This window comes from Setaria viridis, chromosome 4 (assembly GCF_005286985.2).
Source record: "Setaria viridis chromosome 4, Setaria_viridis_v4.0, whole genome shotgun sequence".
In the NCBI taxonomy this organism is placed as follows: Eukaryota; Viridiplantae; Streptophyta; class Magnoliopsida; order Poales; family Poaceae; genus Setaria; species Setaria viridis.
This window is the reverse complement of record NC_048266.2, coordinates 8,634,185-8,653,256: the sequence shown is the minus strand read 5'-3', so window position 1 is coordinate 8,653,256 and position 19,072 is coordinate 8,634,185. Positions and strand designations below refer to the sequence as shown.

The 19,072-nt window shown below is 44.3% G+C and overlaps 1 protein-coding gene across 1 annotated transcript; it reads right to left on the bottom strand.

Moving 5' to 3' along the window:
* Positions 1–7,332: 7,332 nt before the first annotated feature.
* Positions 7,333–18,951, bottom strand: LOC117851833 (myosin-11). The gene is made up of 39 exons (XM_034733734.2): positions 18,063–18,951; positions 17,725–17,853; positions 17,460–17,603; positions 17,184–17,329; positions 16,713–16,869; positions 16,544–16,602; positions 16,295–16,454; positions 15,995–16,144; positions 15,762–15,898; positions 15,530–15,676; positions 15,316–15,417; positions 15,178–15,235; positions 14,969–15,070; positions 14,338–14,375; positions 14,097–14,223; positions 13,839–14,009; positions 13,614–13,745; positions 13,411–13,520; positions 13,262–13,322; positions 12,812–12,989; positions 12,523–12,728; positions 12,315–12,434; positions 11,995–12,093; positions 11,613–11,831; positions 11,327–11,466; positions 10,880–10,991; positions 10,750–10,800; positions 10,581–10,661; positions 10,306–10,476; positions 10,067–10,222; positions 9,764–9,970; positions 9,474–9,617; positions 9,252–9,322; positions 9,046–9,145; positions 8,724–8,780; positions 8,458–8,514; positions 8,280–8,360; positions 8,119–8,201; positions 7,333–8,031 (listed from the first exon to the last, which is right to left on the bottom strand). The coding sequence occupies exons 1-39, from the start codon at positions 18,063–18,065 to the stop codon at positions 7,908–7,910; spliced, it is 4,590 nt and encodes a 1,529-aa protein (XP_034589625.1). The 5' UTR covers positions 18,066–18,951; the 3' UTR covers positions 7,333–7,907.
* Positions 18,952–19,072: the final 121 nt, after the last annotated feature.

Sequence of the window (19,072 nt, the reverse complement as noted above, 5' to 3'; positions counted from 1 at the left end):
TCGTCCACGTGCACAGCAAGATCGCCTCCGGTACCGCGGCTCGTCGTCGGCTCGTCGTGGCTCGTCGGCGGCTCGTCCAAGTGCTGCAGGCGCAACACCTCCAAGGTATCCACACGTGCAGGGAGGAAGCGTCGCAAGCCGGATTGCTAGATCCGCGAGTTGCAACAGGCGAGGGCGTGGGAGGCGCGGCAAGAGTGTTCAGCCAAAAGGTGTAAACCCTAGGGCGCCCCCACCCCTCTATTTATAGAGGTTCCTGATGGGCCTCTGGATCCGAGGCCCATTAGTACTCCTAAACCTAATCCAACTCGGATCAGATCCGAATTGGGCTTCCAGCCCCTTAAGTGTGTGACCCTATAGGTTCGGATACGTATAGACATGGCCCGAGTACTCCTACTCGGCCCAATAGTCGGTAGCGGTCTCTAGCAAGACGTGCCAACTCCTATACGCACACGAAGATCATATCAGACGAACCATCACAACATAATATACATGCTATTCCCTTTGCCTCACGATATTTGGTCTAGCTTCAAGCCGATCGCTCTTTCTCGATCCTGTGATTCGGAATCCCTTTGTAGGTTAACTCTTAACCGTACGTAGCATGGCCATGCATTTTCGGATCCGATCACTCGAGGGGCCCAGAGATATCACTCTCAATCAGAGAGGGGCAAATCCCATCTTGATTGACCATGTCTCATAGCATGCTTCTTGACAAACCCGAAAACTACCTTTTATAACTACCCTGTTACGGCGTAGCGTTTGATAGTCCCTAAGTAGGTCGATCCACATCTAGAATACATGCGACAATCTCAGGTCTAAGGACAAAGCGTATATGTTGTTTAAAGAGAAAACTACTTCTCGTGTTGGGTCAGTCCTAACACATGTCTCCACATGTGTCCACATTATTAGTTCAACATCTCCATGTCCATGACTTGTGAAACATAGTCATCAACTAATACATGTGCTAGTCTAATATTCATGTGTGTCCTCACATGAACTCCGACTAGGGACAACTTTAGAATAACCATACAAGTAAAGAGTTTCACATACAATTCACATAATTGCAAATCAATTCGAGTAGCTTTTAATGGATATTCAATGAACACAACATACAAATCATGGATACAAATGGAATATCATCATCTCTATGATTGCCTCTAGGGCATACCTCCAACACATACTTCCCAACAACCAGACAAGAACTTTGTCATTGATTTGTTTCTTCCCAGCACTACTTTTCTCCAAGCTGTTTTCACCGGCAACAAGTAAGTAATCATACTCATTGGCACTCAGAATCAATTTGGCATGGCGTGCCCAGCTAATGTAATCACCCGGTCCTGATAATCTAACAGGATTAGGCTCCAGTGCATGCTTGGTTGTCTCAAGAACTGGCTCTGTTGCTCAAGTAGCTTGCTAAAAATTTCATACATTTTATCAATACTAGAATTTCCTGCCTTGTCTCCACCTGATTCTGACATGATTTTGTACTGCACAAAAGCACCAGAACAATACACTAAGGAATAGGGCTACAGGTTTCAGATTGCAACACTGGCAAAAGATCTATTTAATCTGGCCAGCCTTGCAACACAGGCACACAGCAGATACCACAAACTCGCAAGCTTCCAAGCAACCAAGATGCTAATACAGATTGCACCCCTTTTTTCACGAATGGTCAAGTGCAGGTGACACAGCACCACTTGACAGAAATATTTTTGAATGCAGCAACTCCCAACTCAGCACACCACAATGAAATCCAAGGGGAATAGATTACAGACCTTGATGTAAGCTATTAAGCAGCAACAGCTAGTCTCAGAATCGCCGACGACACTTCTCGATCTGCCGGAACACATGACGAACCCTAAGAATCTCGGCAATACAGCACTGCAGCAACCACAAAATCAATAAAACGAGTTGAGATCACTCCGGATTAACCCGCTCTGATTATATCTTGAAGATTAATCGGTGGTATTTGTTTTGGGTTCTTGAAGGAAGCCAAAGAGATGGGGAATTTCTGGAGCCTTGTCACGATCCCACGATCCCCTCCTCTTCTGTTTCTTTTTGTTTCTATACACTTAACAGCTTGGTCCAGACCTTTATAATTACATCATACACCAACAGTTACTAGTGATTAAGCGATTAAATACTTAGCTAGTTAGTGACGCACGAGCTTGTAAGATCGTACGTAGGCGAACTGCTTGCGTGGCCGCCGCATCCCGGGAACCGTCAGCCCGGGATTCGGCGACTCGGGGTCGCATCAGCCTAGCTGCTCGGGGAAGATGCGCGAGGCCGAGGGTTTGGGACATAGCTCGGCCCGAGGAGGTAGTCGTTGTCGCCCGGTGCTCGGCGCCGTCGTCATCGACCTCCGTGTCGTTGCTGCAGCAAGTCACCGACCTCCACGTCGTTGCTGCAGCACCATGTGCCGTCCATGGCCACAGTGGCGCCGTCGTCATGCGAGGTCTGGTGCGGTCGCGGGGAATTCGAGTTAACCACCCGGAGTGCTCGCCGGTAGCTCGAAGTTGTCGCTGTCCTGAGCCGGGCCATTCCCGGCGGGTTGGGGTAGCTAACGCGCGGCACCGAGTCCTCCCTGACAGCTCCGGCCGCCACCGGTAACTCGGGGTCGCAGCTCAGAGTCGTCGCCGCGCCACCTCGAGCTGTCGCCGTCGCCGCGTGAGCCCACGGCCCCGAGGAGCCAGCCTTCACTCGCGCCTCCCCAACCAGCATGTGCTTGTCTTCCTTGATGTCGGCAGTGACGAGTAGCAGCAGTGGTACGAGCGTGCTGGGATGTGTTAAGCAATCAGTACGCATGCTTGTAGAGCCGATCCAACGGCTGATTGCACACGCACACTCATATAGAGCGTAGTAGTCCCAGCGCATGGCCAGGAAGGTGACCGAGCCGGGCAACATGAGTGCACATGCGCATGCACCTGGCCAGTGAGTGCACGTTACATGCGGCGAGCAGAGCGAGTGTGCATGCACCAGCACTTGGCTCGCTGACCACCGCAAGCAGCGTGGATGAGTTTTTTTTTTACCAGAGAACTAACTTTTCATCCAACCTTCCGGGACTAAAGTGCCTTTAATCCCGAATAAAAAATGAAGCATCGAAAGGACATCGACGGGAGGGACTTTAGTCCCGGTTGTAAGGATCTAACATGGACGTCCTCCCCTTTTGTCCCGATTGGAAATTCCAACTGACACAAAAGACCTCCCTTTTGTCCCGGTTGGTAATTACAACCGAGATAAAAGATTTATTTCCGGTTGGAATTACCAACCGGGACAAAAGTGGGCCTTTAGTCCCGGTTGGTGGTTCCAACCGGGATAAAACCCCCTCCCACGCCCCCCTCTCTCCCCGTTAACTTCTCCTCTCTCTCCTTTTTCCTTATCTTCCACCGGCGCCTATCTTCTCCTTCTCCTCCCCTACATCTCTTCCTCTCCCGCGCCCTCCTCCCCTGCTCCCCTCCCCTTCCCCCTCTGCTCGCCCCTCACTGGCAGAGAGGAACGACAACGAGGCGAGGGCGGGCGGGCTAGCAGCATGGAGCGGTCGGAGCCGGTGGCGTGGAGCGGAGCCGGCGGTGCGGGCGGAGTTGAGCGGGTGGGCCCGGCGGTGCGGGGCGGGGCGGGGCGGGGCGGAGCGGAGTGGGGCCGAGGCGGCGTGGGGGCAGGGCGGAGCGGAGGCGGGCTAAGGCAGCGGCGGGGCGGAGCCGAGGGCGGGCGGGCGCCCGGCGGGCGTGGTGCGGCTTTTTTTATTTTTTCAAAATTTTTTAGTCCCCATCGATAACACCAACTGGTACTAAAGGGGGCGGTGATCCGAGACTAAAGGACCTTCTTTTATCTCAAAAATTAATCCTCATTGAATATTGAAGAGATATAACACTTCCGAATCGAGATTAATGCTCAATTTTCTAGCCGGAAGCGGCCAGCCGGGACTCCGAGGCCTCCGGGATAACCTGGGTGTGATCTTGGCAGGGAGAGCCCTCGGGGGAGCCCCCGGGGGTCCGGGCTTGAGTCTGGCTCAATGACGGCACGTGACCGGGAGCGGCCGTGTACACGCCCGTGCACTCGCGCCCGGGAGCAGCGACGCTACGTGGCCGGGAGCGGCCGCGTACTCGCGTCCGAGGGCGGCGACGTTACGTGCCCGGGATTGCGCCGTAGCGCGCATGTCCAGGAGCAGCGGTGGTTGCCCGGGAGCATCAGCAGTTCGTGCCCGGGAACAGCTGTAGTAAATGCCCGGAAGCATTAGCATGCAGCGCACGTCCCGGGAGCAGCATAGTACACGCCCGGGAGCATTCAGCGATATACACGTCCCGGGGGCTGGGGCCGCAACAACACGCTCCCGGTCCCGGGGCATCGTACGCTCCCGTGGGCCGTGGCATCACACGGCCGGATGCTTGGGCGCATGGAATAAATAGCCCGACATGCAGCCGCTTGGAAGGGCGGGCCAGCAGGATGCAGTAGGCGTGTGTACTGGTCATACCTCTGCAAAAAACGACGGGCGGAAACAGAGACAGGACACGACGCCAGCAAGGTGTGCATGAACTAGCTCTACCAGCAAGTAGCGCAGGCAGCATTAGCAGCTAGAGTCTTACAACGTGCCCTCACATGCCACTAATTAACACTCTAGCATGGATTAAAAGACTTTTGCATGCGAGGCATTTAAATGACGTTCACGGTAAGACTTCACGAATCAAAAAATAGTACCATAAACCTGCGTTGGCGTGGTGGAGTCCTGGTCTCCTCCCAAGACGTGGATACCAGCTTCCCTCCTACCTGAGGCCTCATGGCCATGCAGGTCTTTGTGGCAGTCGAAACCCCATCCGGCTTGTGTCCGAGCCCCGGGGTAGCATCAATACGTGCCCGGGAGCAGCTGTGTACGCGCGGTCGAGGACAGCGACGGTACCGCCCGGGAGCGGCCGCGTACGTGCTCCCGAGGCCAGCAACAGAGGGCGCGTTTGGTAGCCTGTATGAGAGCTGAGCCAGGCCGCTCGGATGCATGCGCTCGTGTTTGGTTGGCTGGACGGATCATTGGGTCAGGCTCGCACGCTACTCAAAGCATGAAAGATGCTGCATCTAGAGATACGTCAGAATTGGTCGCATCCGGTGAGCCAGGCTCGCGCTGTGCAAGATTAGCATAGCTAATGACGTTATTAGCACATAATTAGTGAATATTAAGTGATTTCAAATCAAATTAAGATGGGATTAGGTAAATTAAAATTTATTATAACATAATATCATAAGTAATTAATATTTTAGTATTTATTTTGACATATTCGTACTACATGATTTGTACTCATGCGGGCAACCAAACAACTTCTCCTCCGAACCAGGCTACATGCATACAAGGAACCAAACATAAAAGCCTGCATGCGATCAGACAAGGGACCAGGCTAGCTACATGCAACCAACCAAACAGGCCCAGAGTACCCGCGTACGTGTGCCCGGGGGCAGTAACAGTACGCGCCCGGGGACTCACGGTAGCGCGTGGCTCGACGTCCCGGGAGTAGCGTGTGGGCTCAAACTCGCAGCGAGCACCCGAGCGCTCGTGGGCTACACCTAAGGATGCAAGCGGGCTGTGTGATGAGATTGATCTTCAATAACTGTCCAAATCTCCACTTGATGTTCTCCAATTTCTCTTTGATCCCGAGCTAGTTCTTGCCATATCTTCATAAACTTAGCCCCTAAGCAATGTTGGAGGGTTGCTTGCCAAAGATGGGCACCAGAGGACACTAGAGGATGCCAGGCCGATCGGCCTGGGCTCCTCTAGGCCGATCGGCCTAGCCCCTTCCTGGTCTCGTTGACCTTTGTCTTCATCTGGTTCGATGCTCGTTCAGTGCTTTATCCAGAAATATGCTTTTAGATCCAATTTCCTACAAAAAACACAACATTCTCCAAAATGCGTTGCACATGTGAAAATGACCGGTTTATTAGGTGTAATCAATAGTTTAGGTATTAAATTCATGTCATTATTGAAGATAAATAGGGTAAAAGTGTGTCAATAACAAGCATCAACACCCCGCTATCCTTGCCCCGGGTCTCCTCTTTTATACTCCAAGAGGGATCCCATACCAGGTGGCACAGAAGACTGGCCCCCATAGTTGACGGGATGCTGCATGGGTGCCGACATGCCGCCGTCCGCCGGAGTGTGTATGCCACCTCTTTCTTTATTGCTTGCACGCATGCATGCATTTGCATGCCCTCGTCTTGGAATCTTCACCATAGACCACATGCTCTCACGCTGGGTGAAAAGAGCAAATGGGTGGAGAGAGAGAGAGAGCACATGGTTGCTACCCCTCATGATGTATCTTGACCCTGGGACCACGCCTTAGGGTTTCATGCATGTATTGTCGTGGAGGAGTTGTTTTTTGGTCTTATCTTGTTCGTGCCTTGCATGCTGCATGCCATCCATATCATGAAGCACAAGAGCCACCGCAGGGTACATGCATGTTTGCTTCATCAATATTGGCCAGTGGTCTTTATCTCGGGATACGTGTGCCATAAGGTAGAGGTATGAAACTTGCTTTATCCTTTCACACGGTCAGTAGTGATAGCCTGGGACTATTTAGTACCACCTGCCTCGTAACCCACCAGGCTCTTCCTTCGTAGCGAAGGCAACCCACTCACTCCCCCGGAATCCTTCTGTAGCGATGTTTCCTGGGTCCCCAAGCTCCTCGAACCCCGGAGTTAGGTGGGACCCTTCCATGGCCCACCCTTCTGGATGATGTGGCGGTTGAGCGTCTCCACAAATCCTCTGCGCGGGGGACCCTGGTTCTCCTGGTGCTGATAGCGACCCCACGTCAATCTTAGAAAGCCTATCCTTACCAATATTGCAATTCAGCTAATGCTTCGTTTGGATGTAGATATTGGAGGCCTTGGTATTGAATTGGCTTCAATACCAAATCAGCCTAGGTATTGAAATGAGTTCAATGCCAAAGCAATTGTTTGGATGTACATGAAATTGATAGATGGAATTCAACTTGAGGGAAAATACCAATTCGTGTTTGGATGCACATAACATCGAATTAGGAATTTGCTGCTCCTCCGCAGTGGATGTCTCATCTTCTTTGCATGTGGTCGGACCGGAGGAAGGCCATGGCGCAGCAGCACTCGGCTCTGTGCGGATGGGCGCAGGGGGACGATGCTGACGTCTTGCCAAAAGGGAAAAAAATTAAAAATTAGAACCAAGCTAGGAGGAACTAGGGGTTTTTTCATTAATCATTAAAAATTAAGAAAAAGGAAGTAAGGGCACCTAAATTCGAGCTAGAGGCGACTTGAACTTGGATGGTTAGGGTGCACTGCCACACCTCTCACCCTAACCAGTTGAGCTAGACTCACTTCCATAAAAAATGGAAGAAAATAAAAAAAATGTTCACTCACATGTTAATTTCATTCAAAATAGTCATCAACATCATTATGGTGTTCAATGTTGCCCGTATGCACAAGAGCTGTCGTAGTACAATGAAGTCACCGAACCATCGACACGAAGAGGAAAATAAACATCCTATTGCCCAGCTCTTGCAAACTCACCTCAGTGCCCTAGAAACTAAAAATAACCTATGGAAAAGGTGAATTTCTACTTACTTCACTAGGGAGCAGGGACCTCTAAACTAGGGTGCTCTGAACTTTGGAAACTGATCAAAAGGCAAAGATGAATAGAAAAAAGGCCAAAGAATAGCACTAGGTGCAACTACGTAGACTAGAGGTGGATCAACACTAGGTGAGGCCAGGCATGCCACAAAGAAATAGTGGATTTAATTTGCTACATTTGCAATGGTGTAGATGATCAGCTCCTATCTGTAAAGCCACCTCATTCCTCTGGGCATTAGTAACTTGAGAAACCTTGTTCTGCATAGATTGTCGCCCAATCATCATTCTGGGTTCCTGCAATCATTGACCATGTTGGCCTTCATGCCACGCGTCTATTCAGGTGGTGGCAACAAGAATACAAAGCCTGAGTTCTCCCGGATCAATGGAGGTGGCTCAATGTCAGATATGTCAATCTGCTGCATTGATTTGGATATGTCATCGACGGAGAACGGTATGCTGCATTACAAAGTGCAGTCGCATAAGTAGAAGCACTTCAAATAGGTTAGCATGGGAAACGGTTGATAGGAGCAAATAGATAGTAACCTCGAGTCGTCATCCAGCAGAAATGAATTGCTTACAGGATTGTTGGAATCTTCTGTCATTAACACTCTCATGTTTGATATAACCTAATACAGTAAATCATGTGTGCTCAATTATTATCCAGGTGAAATGAAATACACAATGCAACACAGTGTGAAGCTTACCTCTGGCGAGACACTATGTGTTCCATATTTGTCATCCCAGTACATAGTACTAATCCTGTATAGTTGTTGTATACTAAGTACCTGAAAAAGAAGTCATGAGGTTGTTAACAATCTACAAGAAGTCCATCTTTCGTTAACATAGTGGGTAAAAATTAGACAGTAGCTATTTCTCCCTTACCGGACAAAGGTCATGACTTATTTCATCCAATGTTTTCTTTGGCTTTTGATGTATTACCTGTAACAAAGATATGCATGAAAACTGTATATTTGCTTGACTTAGCAAATTTTAATGCTACAATCGACATTTTCTATAGAACTTCTTGTATTGTTTTGACTCGTATTTGATTGTACAACTTCTCTTGCCAGCAATAACCTAACTATTTTGTCCTGCTAACAAAAGTTTTCGTGGCAGACATTATTGGAGAAAATGGATAAATAGATTACCAGGAAACCAATAGCTTGTCTAATATGTTTAAGCTCATCCCAAGCTGAACCTGCATACTAGAAGTAGGAGAAGCACTAGATGAGAAATCAATGTTGACGCTCAGTTGCAAGCGTTCAAACAATAACCCTAAAAAACAGACTATTTTATCTATATTCTGTATTGAAATAAAAAAATGTCTTTATCTTTATTTCCTTTTGCTGTTGTAAAAAAAAGCATGAATATAAACACTGACATATGGACATTTTTGTGCAATCTTCCTTCATGAATATTTTATATTATCTAGCATCAATCGAGACATGTAACAAGAATAACTAATGATACCTCATCAGTAGCCCTATAGCACCAATGTTCAAGTTCAGCTAATCCCGCTTTTACATACTCGCCATTACTGAATGAACAGCACTCCCTTCTCAATAGCAAACTGAAGACACACAGATGGACGGACCATGAAATAAAGCTCAATAAGACATTTCTGGAGTTTTGCAAACCAAAAGTAACGTAGGTGCTCTATTCGGTACGTATTTTACCTGTTAAATAGCTGTACATTGATAAATGAGAATATCTGAGTGAATACTTTTCGGACTAAGAAAGGAGGAACCTGCAGCAGTGACATATATAAGCAGGATGCGGTGATATACACCTTTAATCAAGTTTTTAATCATCATGCAAAAACTTATATGAGCAATGCTCTTGAAGCTGTTCAATATATTTATCCTAATAAATGAAGAAAAAGGAAACTTTATACTGACATTGTTCACTTTCAGTATGTTCAAGAAATTTCCTAGGCTCTTCACAATCCCTTGCCAGTGAGCAATTAAAGCTTGCTGGGCAGCTGTATTAGTGTTTGAACGTGAAGAGCCTTTCATTAAGCTTGCTCTTGACGTTCTCGGAGCCTGTAGTGTTTGAATTGGAAGGGAGAATCACATTAAGCCATCGGTTAGACAAAATAAGGTACTCATATTGGCCATTCCACGACACACAAGGAAAGAAAAAGCCAACAAGACTGCTATCATTCTCTGGACTCAGAATTCATGAATACCTGAATGCACAAACCAAGCAAGGGAGAGATCTCTTTCTTCAAATTATCCCGGATCATTCCATATATCTTCTCCACATATGCCGTAAGTTGCTGTTTAAACAGTAAAGCCGGATACTTGGCTTCCACTTGTCTCAGTGTCTCAACTCCACTAACCATGCTTCCATTTATGAGAGAAAGATTTACACCTTGTGGAGTACCTCTGAAGCTCTGAAATTACAAGGGGAATAAAAGGTTTATTCATTACTATGAAGCTTTAGTTAAAGAAGAACAAAATAAAAGGAGAGCAAAAATATGAACATATACCTGCGTCATTCGTCCAAAAAGTGTAGCAGAAGACGATCGCCGACGCTGTGGAGCCATACCGGTTGATCCACTCGCCTTTAATGTCCTTTGAAGCAATAGCAACAGTGTCGAAGCATTTGAAAGCCAATATGCTAAGACTTCGTTGTTGTCTTGTGTCTGCATAACACAACAAAAAGATATTATGATGCTTTAGCATCAGTGTAGATAATGGTAAGAAAGTTGCATCACATGATTGTAACCTCAATCGCATGTCCTATGGTTTGAATGATCCGATCAAAAACACTTGTCCGCTCTACTTCAAATGATCTCCAATGAAGAAGGCATTTGTATATAATACAAGCAGCAACTGGCCGATTCCCAGCATAGCCTAAATGCTGTGCGATGCACCTAATTAATAGATCTTGATTTTCCTGCAAAGGTTCTGAACATATCAGCTGAAACTTAGAAGAGCAACATGAATCTATATGATATATGCAGTGATCATAAAAAGGCATGAATAGATGGCAGACCACACCTGCTGCTTCTCATTAAGAGATTTCTGTGGCTTATCATCGATGTCATATTCCTTTTTAGGAGAGGATGTATTATTGGACTCCTGACGCACCAACAGAGAAACAAAGGTTAGTTTTGATGCTTTTTCATGTGATTTGATATATGTTGTTAACCTACAGAAAGGAACTCACTAGAGTTATTTTTGGGTCATTGCTTGATACTTGCACATTTTCAGAACTCCTCTGTAAAACAAGCAAGAGGTACAAATAATTGATTAGTCACCAAAAAAGGAAGAAAATATAAAAAAATAGCAACACTCACTTGTAAATTGGACTTGGAGCGGCCAGACAGAATTTTGCTTGGAGCCATTGAGACAGCTTGCTGACGAAGCACTTTATTTTCAGATTCTACATTAGCGAGTTTCTCCTCTAGCCTGAACGAGAATATGCAGATCACATACACATCAGGTGAGGATTTGATGCGGATAACGTAGTAATAATACAATTAGGTTATAAAATGAAAATACTTATGTTATGCAGACTTTTTTTTTCAAATTCTAAAAATAGTTTAACCAAGTTAAACCTGCCCTAGGTAGAAGAGTGAACAAATACAAGGATTAACATGTCTTGTGCTACATAGTAGTATTCTGAAGATTATACACAAGGAGAATCTGGACATGGTTCATGCACAATAGTATTAAACATAGAAGTATCAGTGAGACAGTGACAACCACATAAAAGGAAAAAAGGAGAATTTGAATAGCATAACCTTCTCAGGTAGTCCTGAAATTGACGCATTTTTATTTCAGTCTCTTCCATTTTCTTTTGCTTTTCTTCATTTGCTTGTTCTTCTTCAGAGCGTTTCTTTTCTAAATCATCAGCTCTTTGTTTCTCTGATTGTAATGAGATCTACAGAAAAATAAAGTCATATGTCACAAAATGACTGCAAGTGATATGAAGTGCTTCGATTCATCTGGTAGTCTGTTATCGTTGAAAACAATCGGACAAGCAAGTGATTAGGAAATCCTGGACAATGATGGTTCGAGACTACAAACCTTAAGTTCTTGCACCTCTGTTGTCAAGGAATCAATCTTTTCAGTGTCTTGGACGATAACCTGAGTTTCCTGCACTACAGGAGGTGCTTCTACAATAGTCTTAGCAGCTTCTCGTTCCTTCGCGAGCATTGTGTTTGCCTCTTCCAGTTTAGCTTGCAATGCTTCCATAGAGCCCTGCATTTTTGACAACTCCTGAGCTTTTGCTTCTTCCAAGTCTGTCTGTATGCACATACATTGATTTGTGTCAAATAATTGTTATAATAGATAACATATTAATATCTGAGTGCATGTATTAAAACTATATGATGCCATATGTTTTACTGCTTAGACGTGTCTACAGAGTGGAAGATATGAGAAGAAACAAATAAGTTCACAATTATACCCTTAGTCGTTTCTCTAACTGCACACGCCATGTAAGTTCTTCTACTTTCTTTTCAAGTTTGTCCTTTGCTTCTTTGAGGGCACCTGTTTCTCTTGCTTCCTGAAGTAAAGATGATAGCAAATTGCAATGCATTAGATATGACAAGCATTTACATTCTCTGATGGTGGTACCTCGTTCTTAACTTTATGACCTCTCCACAGAGAATGTTTCTCATGGTAATACTTACTCTCCTCTGCCACACAGCTAAATCTTTCAAAGCACGACGTTTTGAGAACAGGATAATATGCAGAATAGTGCATTTAGTGGGATACAATGCATACCATTTTGAGTTTCTTGAGTTCTTTCCTTGCAATTCTTCCCCTCCATCTGCATTGTGCAACAATGGCTGCACATTTCAACTTCCTATGGTATGAATGAGCCCTATGGCACCTATAACGAGTCTGCCATGGAGAGTCAGGGCATTCAGGTACATATTCTATACTAGAACCAGATGAGTTGAATTATTGTTTACTAGTAACTCAAAACCACCTGAATTGTAACTGCTGCCTTAGATTGCTTCTTAAATCTGAACTCATTTCTCGCTGCCAATGCTCGCAATGCAGTTTGCACAACAAGAACAGAAGCATATTGGAGTTTGTAAGACCTTCTCGCCTGATGCCTACGTTGATGTTTCTGAACTTTGATGGCAGCTGCTTCCCTTCGCATGTTATCATATAGTTTACAAGCCAGTCTTCCTAAAACACAAAGCATGATATTGTGAATTGGTTAGTAAAATGAAATCTGGTCAGGGCTACAGTTAATTATATGCAAAACAGACCTCTCCATATTGCCTGAACACATACGGATGCCTTCCTCAAAGAAAGGAATTTCTTCCGCATGATATGTGTTCGCATTTTCCCCTGAATTGTTTTTGCCGCAGCACTGAGCACTTCAGTCCTCCTAGCATCTAATTCAGCCATCTGACCAGCTCTCAGAAAAACTTTTGTTTTCCCTATCTGAAAAATATAGATCAGTGTTAATGTGATGAAAATTGGTAAACAATTATGAAGACCTAGTATTCATCTTGTTTCTAGTCTTATGATTGTATAATGAGGTTGTGCCCTGCATGTAATCATGCAAGAAAGCACTAAAAAATAAGTACACAAGTTTTAAGCACAAAATGTTCCTTTGACAGATCATTAATAGCTCCTCAATGTAGGTTAGGCATTGACTTTGCTTTGAAAAACAAAAATATGCAACAAGCTGAGTGGATTTGAGTTCATGTTACCTGAAAGCCTGCAAGGCCCTTTTTTTCCAAAATCTTTTTGCAAGCAACCTTTTCATCACTACTATTGACATTTAAAATAAAAGTAGCTCTGTTAGAACTTAGAACCAATGTGAAATTACAAATCCACAGAATTTCAACAAAGAACTTACTTCCCTTCAAGGGCCTCTGGTGCAAGTATTCCAAAACGATGCAAAAACTCATAAAACGTGCGACGTGTAGGATACCCGGCACAACTGATCCTGATTGCCTCAAGTACACCCTGATGATGGTGTGTGATTTAGTCAAGGTAGTTTTGCTATAATAAAGAGACTCCAATTTATACACCATCAATCATTTGTTCAAAATCACTTACACCACAACGCAACTGTTGCATAACATTGACATTCTCAAAAATTGCCGGTTTTAGCACATTATTTGGCTTCACGCATCTAATATAATGAGGCTCTGTAGAATTCAATGTGTCCATAAGGGCTTGAAGTTGTTGCTGCCACATAGAAAGCATAGATAACGAAAAATCAGTAATGCATAACGCAAAATGGAGAGAAAAGGAAATGTGATAGGTGGGTGTAGATCTGACCTTAAAGCGAGCTCCAATGGAAGAGAACTTGGAAGATTTAGATGTCTCCTCTGGCAGAGGTGGAAATAATCCTGAGATAAATGAGCATTTAGAAGCACTTAAGAGCTCCTGGTGCTCTGCCACAACGTAGTCTTTATTTTTGTCAAGGAATTGATCAGACTGGTACAACACCTGAATATATCACAATTCCACGAGCATTAGCTAACACCAGAATAGGAAAATGTCCTGATGTAACTGAATTTGATGAACAAAAGCTACCTCTCCAGCATAGTGACAAATTGTAAAATCAGTGCGAGATAGCTTTGGCTTGACAAAACGTTTGTGCTTTTGAAAAGTCTGGTAGAGCTTCTGGGCAAACGTCTCGTGTGTTGACTTGGGGAACATACTGAATGAAGTTAGAGAGAGAGAGGAAGCATGTCACCATCCATTCAGTGGTCATAAACTCAAATGCTCAACTATATGACACAGGATAGACATGAAAGATGATAGCTATGCATACCATGCCTCATCAAGAAGTGCAATAACACCCCCAGGTTTCTGCAAACAGACAGTTTAAACAAATAAAACTCAGTCTCTAAACCCAGTAATATATGCAAAGAAACAAGTGTGAATCCATAGAAAACTGGTTGTTAAAGACTTTCTGAGATCTAAAACAAGTACAACAAAAGGGACTGCGACATCTTTCCCTGGCATAAACAAGGATTTGTTTGCCTTGCTTCCAATGAATTACCCCCCCCCCCCCCCTGCGGAGCTTACAGGCCTAACGGCGAAGCCTAAGTTCTTATGAATATCATTCATTGGTGTTAGAGTATATTGGGAGTATAGGAAATATCTCGGGGAGGCCTCTTGGCCCACAAGTTTTGTACCCCCTATATATTTGCCCTCAAGGTTCAATATAATATAATATACTATTCCACACAATCTTCATTGCTTACAATTGGAAATGATGGAATTGCATTCAGCAACAGGGGATATTTGCATGATTGATGCCCATAAATTAAAATAATGAAAAGAATTCGTGTACTATATTATGATGTTTGGAATGTTCAGTCTCAACTCTCAACACGCTTTACATTAAACTGCTAACTAAATTTAGAGTTGTTTTATGTATAATGGCTATGCGGCTATACCTTCTCAATAAGGTCAAGAACATCTTGATTATCAACGAACTCAATATAACTCCAATCAATTTGTTCTTTAGTGTACTCCTCTTGTTCCATCTTGAAAACGTGCTGAAAAAAACACAGAAATACATTTCACATTAATTTGTTTTCTTTTGGTTGATAAATGGCCAGTGCATCTGGTGCACATGAAAACGTTCCTTGTGAATAAATGTTACCTGATTGAAGTGCTGTTGCAATTTCTCATTTGTATAATTAATACAGAATTGTTCAAAGCTGCAGAAATTATGATTCGTCAGTTTCTGAAAAAGAACAAGTGGATTGTAGATGCATGATTAAACTACAGGAAATCTTACCTGTTTGCCTTAAAGCTCTCAAAACCATAGATGTCCAGGACACCAATAAGACATTTAGAGCTAGCATCTTGCCCAATGGAACTATTGATTTTATCAACAAGCCTGATAGATAGAGACGAGTCACAATGATGAATGCAATATTCTTATTTCTATGTTGCATTCGTAATGCTATGGAACATATGTAACAAAGAATAAAATGGCATTATTACGTTACCAGTCAAACAAGCGAGAATATATCGTCTTTGCCAGACCATCCCTGCTAATAGTAGCATTGTAAGGATCAAGACTCCTTTTTATAACCTCTTCTGGTGTTACCATGACACGCTTACAAAGAGCATCTTCCAAGGCTCCAGGATTACACCTGACAAAGAGTACAACTCAACACTCCATACAGGGTACACATAGTAATCTCATGAACTTGAAATAAACCAAAGACAGGTAGTTACATAAGAAGCTCAGCAGTTGTTTCGAGATGAAACTTAGATTTTTCATCTTTCAAGACTGAGGAATCAACTTCTTTCCCCTTGGAAAATTCAATATTGCCAATGTGAAGGATAGCAGCAACAACCCTGAAAATAGCATCCTGGATAGAAATTAAATTGTAGACAAGTGAGAAAAAACATTCAGTTAAATTAGCCATCAATCATATAAAAAAAACATATGGAAATAATTGAGCTACCTGTTCCTGAGTACTGATGCCAACAATATCCATTGCTCTTCTGGTAGCCAAATATTCATGGGCATCGCTTACTCCAACCAACTCATAACAGTTTGATTGATTGAGATAGTGAAAAGTCTTAGGATTTCCTAGTTTGTACTTTTCGACCTCCTGTAAGCTCAATGTCGAAGGATATAGTTTGTATTAATAACCAAATGTCTTCTAAACAATGTAATCAAAATTTAAAATTGGTGAAAAGGACACCAGTGACAAGTGCAGTAAGGCTCATAATAAATGCACAAGCAGAATATAAATCATTACCTCCTGAGGTGCTGAGCACAGGAGATAAAAGCAGTGGTAATTGCGCTCTGGATCAGATATTTGGCATACACGTGACCTTTCTAGAAGGTAAGTTCTGATTGCAGCACCTGAAATCCTCCCATGCTTATCAAACTGAATCTCGACGAACTTACCAAATCGACTGCACCAAGCATTATGAAGAGGAAAAAATGAGACCCGAACATATATGCAACTCCAGGATTTGGTAAACTTGCTTTTAGAGTTCCTTACCTAGAATTGTTATTCCTGACAGTTTTTGCATTGCCAAAAGCTTCAAGGACTGGATTTGACTGCAGGCACAAGTATAAATGATACATGATCAATTAAAGTATAAATAACTTAACGTATAAATAACTTAACACTACAATTATCTTGCAAGGGCAAGTACTGGCTGTCTTACTTCAAGAACTTGTTGCTCTACTGTTCTTCCTTCAGTTGCAGCCCGACCACCCAAATAGGCAAGATACCTCATAAGCATTTTTGTTGTTTCTGTTTTTCCAGCACCACTCTCACCACTCACAAGAATGGCATTACTCTTATGTTCATTAATCATAGCCCTAATAAAAGACAAGAGTGAGACATCTCGTACTCCAAGGATATACTGAAATGTTTCTGGCTATCAGCCTTTTTTCAGTTCACAGCAGTTTTAGTATACAAAATTACATAAGTGTTTTAAAAGAAACATAGGAGGCTAGAAAAAAGAGAGGAGAAAACACTTAACAGTTGCCATGTAAGGAACAACGCCCCAACTGATCAATAGCTACATAAGTTTTTCTTAAAAGAAACATAGGAGGCTAGAAAAAGGGAGAAAACACTTAACAGTTGCCATGTAAGGAACAACGCTCCAACCTCCTCTAGCTACCAGAGTTACCTGTATGCAACATCTGCCACAGCAAAAACATGTGGACTTAACTCTCCAAATGGTGCTCCCTTATACTGTTGCATCATATGTGGATCGTACAAATGAGGCAACCTTTGGAAAGGATTGACAGCAATGAGAATATTGCCAGTGTATGTCTGCAAACATGGGAAAATGTCAGCCATAAGGATCATAGTCTCAGAGTTTAAAACTGACAGTGCAACAGGCACAATAACACGTCTACAGTAGGTGATCATGCAACAATCTGTGACAAAAGAATTAACATACATAGATTTCATTCAGCTCATATCTGATAGCCAAATTCTGCAGCACTCCTGGCTCATGGAGATAGGAAAGCTTTGTCATGTCATCAACTCCACCAGCAGCTGCTTCCATATCTTTGGGGTATAGTTTCGACAAATTTGCAACGATCTAAAAATGTGGCAGCACACTGATTAGCAGCAATACAATACAGCAAATATAAAGCCCGAAGCGGTTTACAAGACCCAACTTATCTGTCAATGAAAGCTGACAAAATTCGAATGCATGTTACCTTTTTCCCATTGGTTGCCTGGATCTCGGCCTCTTCACCTTTGATCTTAACCACCTCTCCATCGACCCAGCAGATACCAGGGTCCTCAGCCCACACATGAGAGCCCACAATTATATTAACTTTAGTCCCCTGCAACGGAAATTTGGGTGTTTCAGTGATCTCAGATATCACCCAGAAGAGTTTTTGAATTAATTCGGCAAGTCATTCACAAAGCATTTGCATTCCCCCAATCCGTCACAGGCAAGACAAGAGCATCAGCTACGACCCGAACCGGCGAACATCACCATTAATTTTAATTGCCTCCGCACCACATTACGCAACGAGAAGATGGAACTCACCATTTCGCCGGCTCCCGGTGTGGAGGATGATCAGTCCGATGACAATGCTGTGAGCGAGGGGGCAGGCGGACGCATATCACTCTCTTCCCCCAACGCCGCCGCCGTCGTCGTCGTCGCCTCGGGGGGAGGAGGGGATGTGGCGCGGTGCAAAAGCGGGGGAGTGGAGAGGGAGATCGCGATGTGTAGAAGGCGGTGTGGAGGGGGAGGAGGGGGTGGAGGTGAGGTGGAGTACGTGGAGCGGCCATGGCCGGCCCCGGCCTCGATCTCTGCGGGGCGCCATGCAATCCGCCCCCGGTTCGCACGCGCTCGCTCGCGCTCACTCGTAGAGGCCGCAGCCCCGCCCAGTCCATCCCACGACAGCTCGGCTCGGCTCACATACGAGGATCCCCTAGCGCGGCTCGCGAAGAAGCGCTGCGTGTCCGCCGCCCGCGATCAGAGGGGAGAGTCGCGCCAAATTCCTCGCGATCAGAGGCCAGCCACCCTCGCGAAGAAGAGGGGTCGCGATGACAGGAACCTGGACGTTCAGTTTCGTCAGAGTTGTATTCAGCACAGAGAATGGCCATGTGGTTGTCTCCTAACTGAAGCCATGGCACAACAAGCTGATCAGAGAAAATCAGCCATAAAAATTCTCTTTTCAACCTTTTTTTATTTTAATTGGCTGGTTTAAATTGGCTTTATTTTAAGTGGCTGATTTTTTTACTTTTTAACCTTTTTAATTTAAAAGTTTTTATATTAAACTTTATCACGTTGTATTTTAAGAAACTAGCCATCTTCGTCATGGCAGTGCCTTTTGGTGTTGTGGGTGGGTCATACGACAAAGCAACGTTGTCACGCCAAAGAAAAAAAATATGTGCCATTTCATATTTCTTATCTTGTCACCTTGTTGTGTGACTACTACCGTCAACGTTACTCATTTCAACACTTCGATCTTGTCATGACAACTAGAGTGCAGTGCCTTGACAGAATTATCATAAGTTCAGAACATCCACAGTTATCTTGTCCTCCTACTC

Bases quoted from the DNA above. Each gene is read 5' to 3' on its own strand.
- LOC117851833 (XM_034733734.2), bottom strand. The intron at 12,094-12,314 runs GTATGCATTGTA...TCTTTACTTCAG, and splicing joins AACTCAAGAAACTCAAAATG to GAAGCAAGAGAAACAGGTGC. The intron at 8,032-8,118 runs GTTACTATCTAT...TTTGTAATGCAG, and splicing joins CTGCTGGATGACGACTCGAG to CATACCGTTCTCCGTCGATG.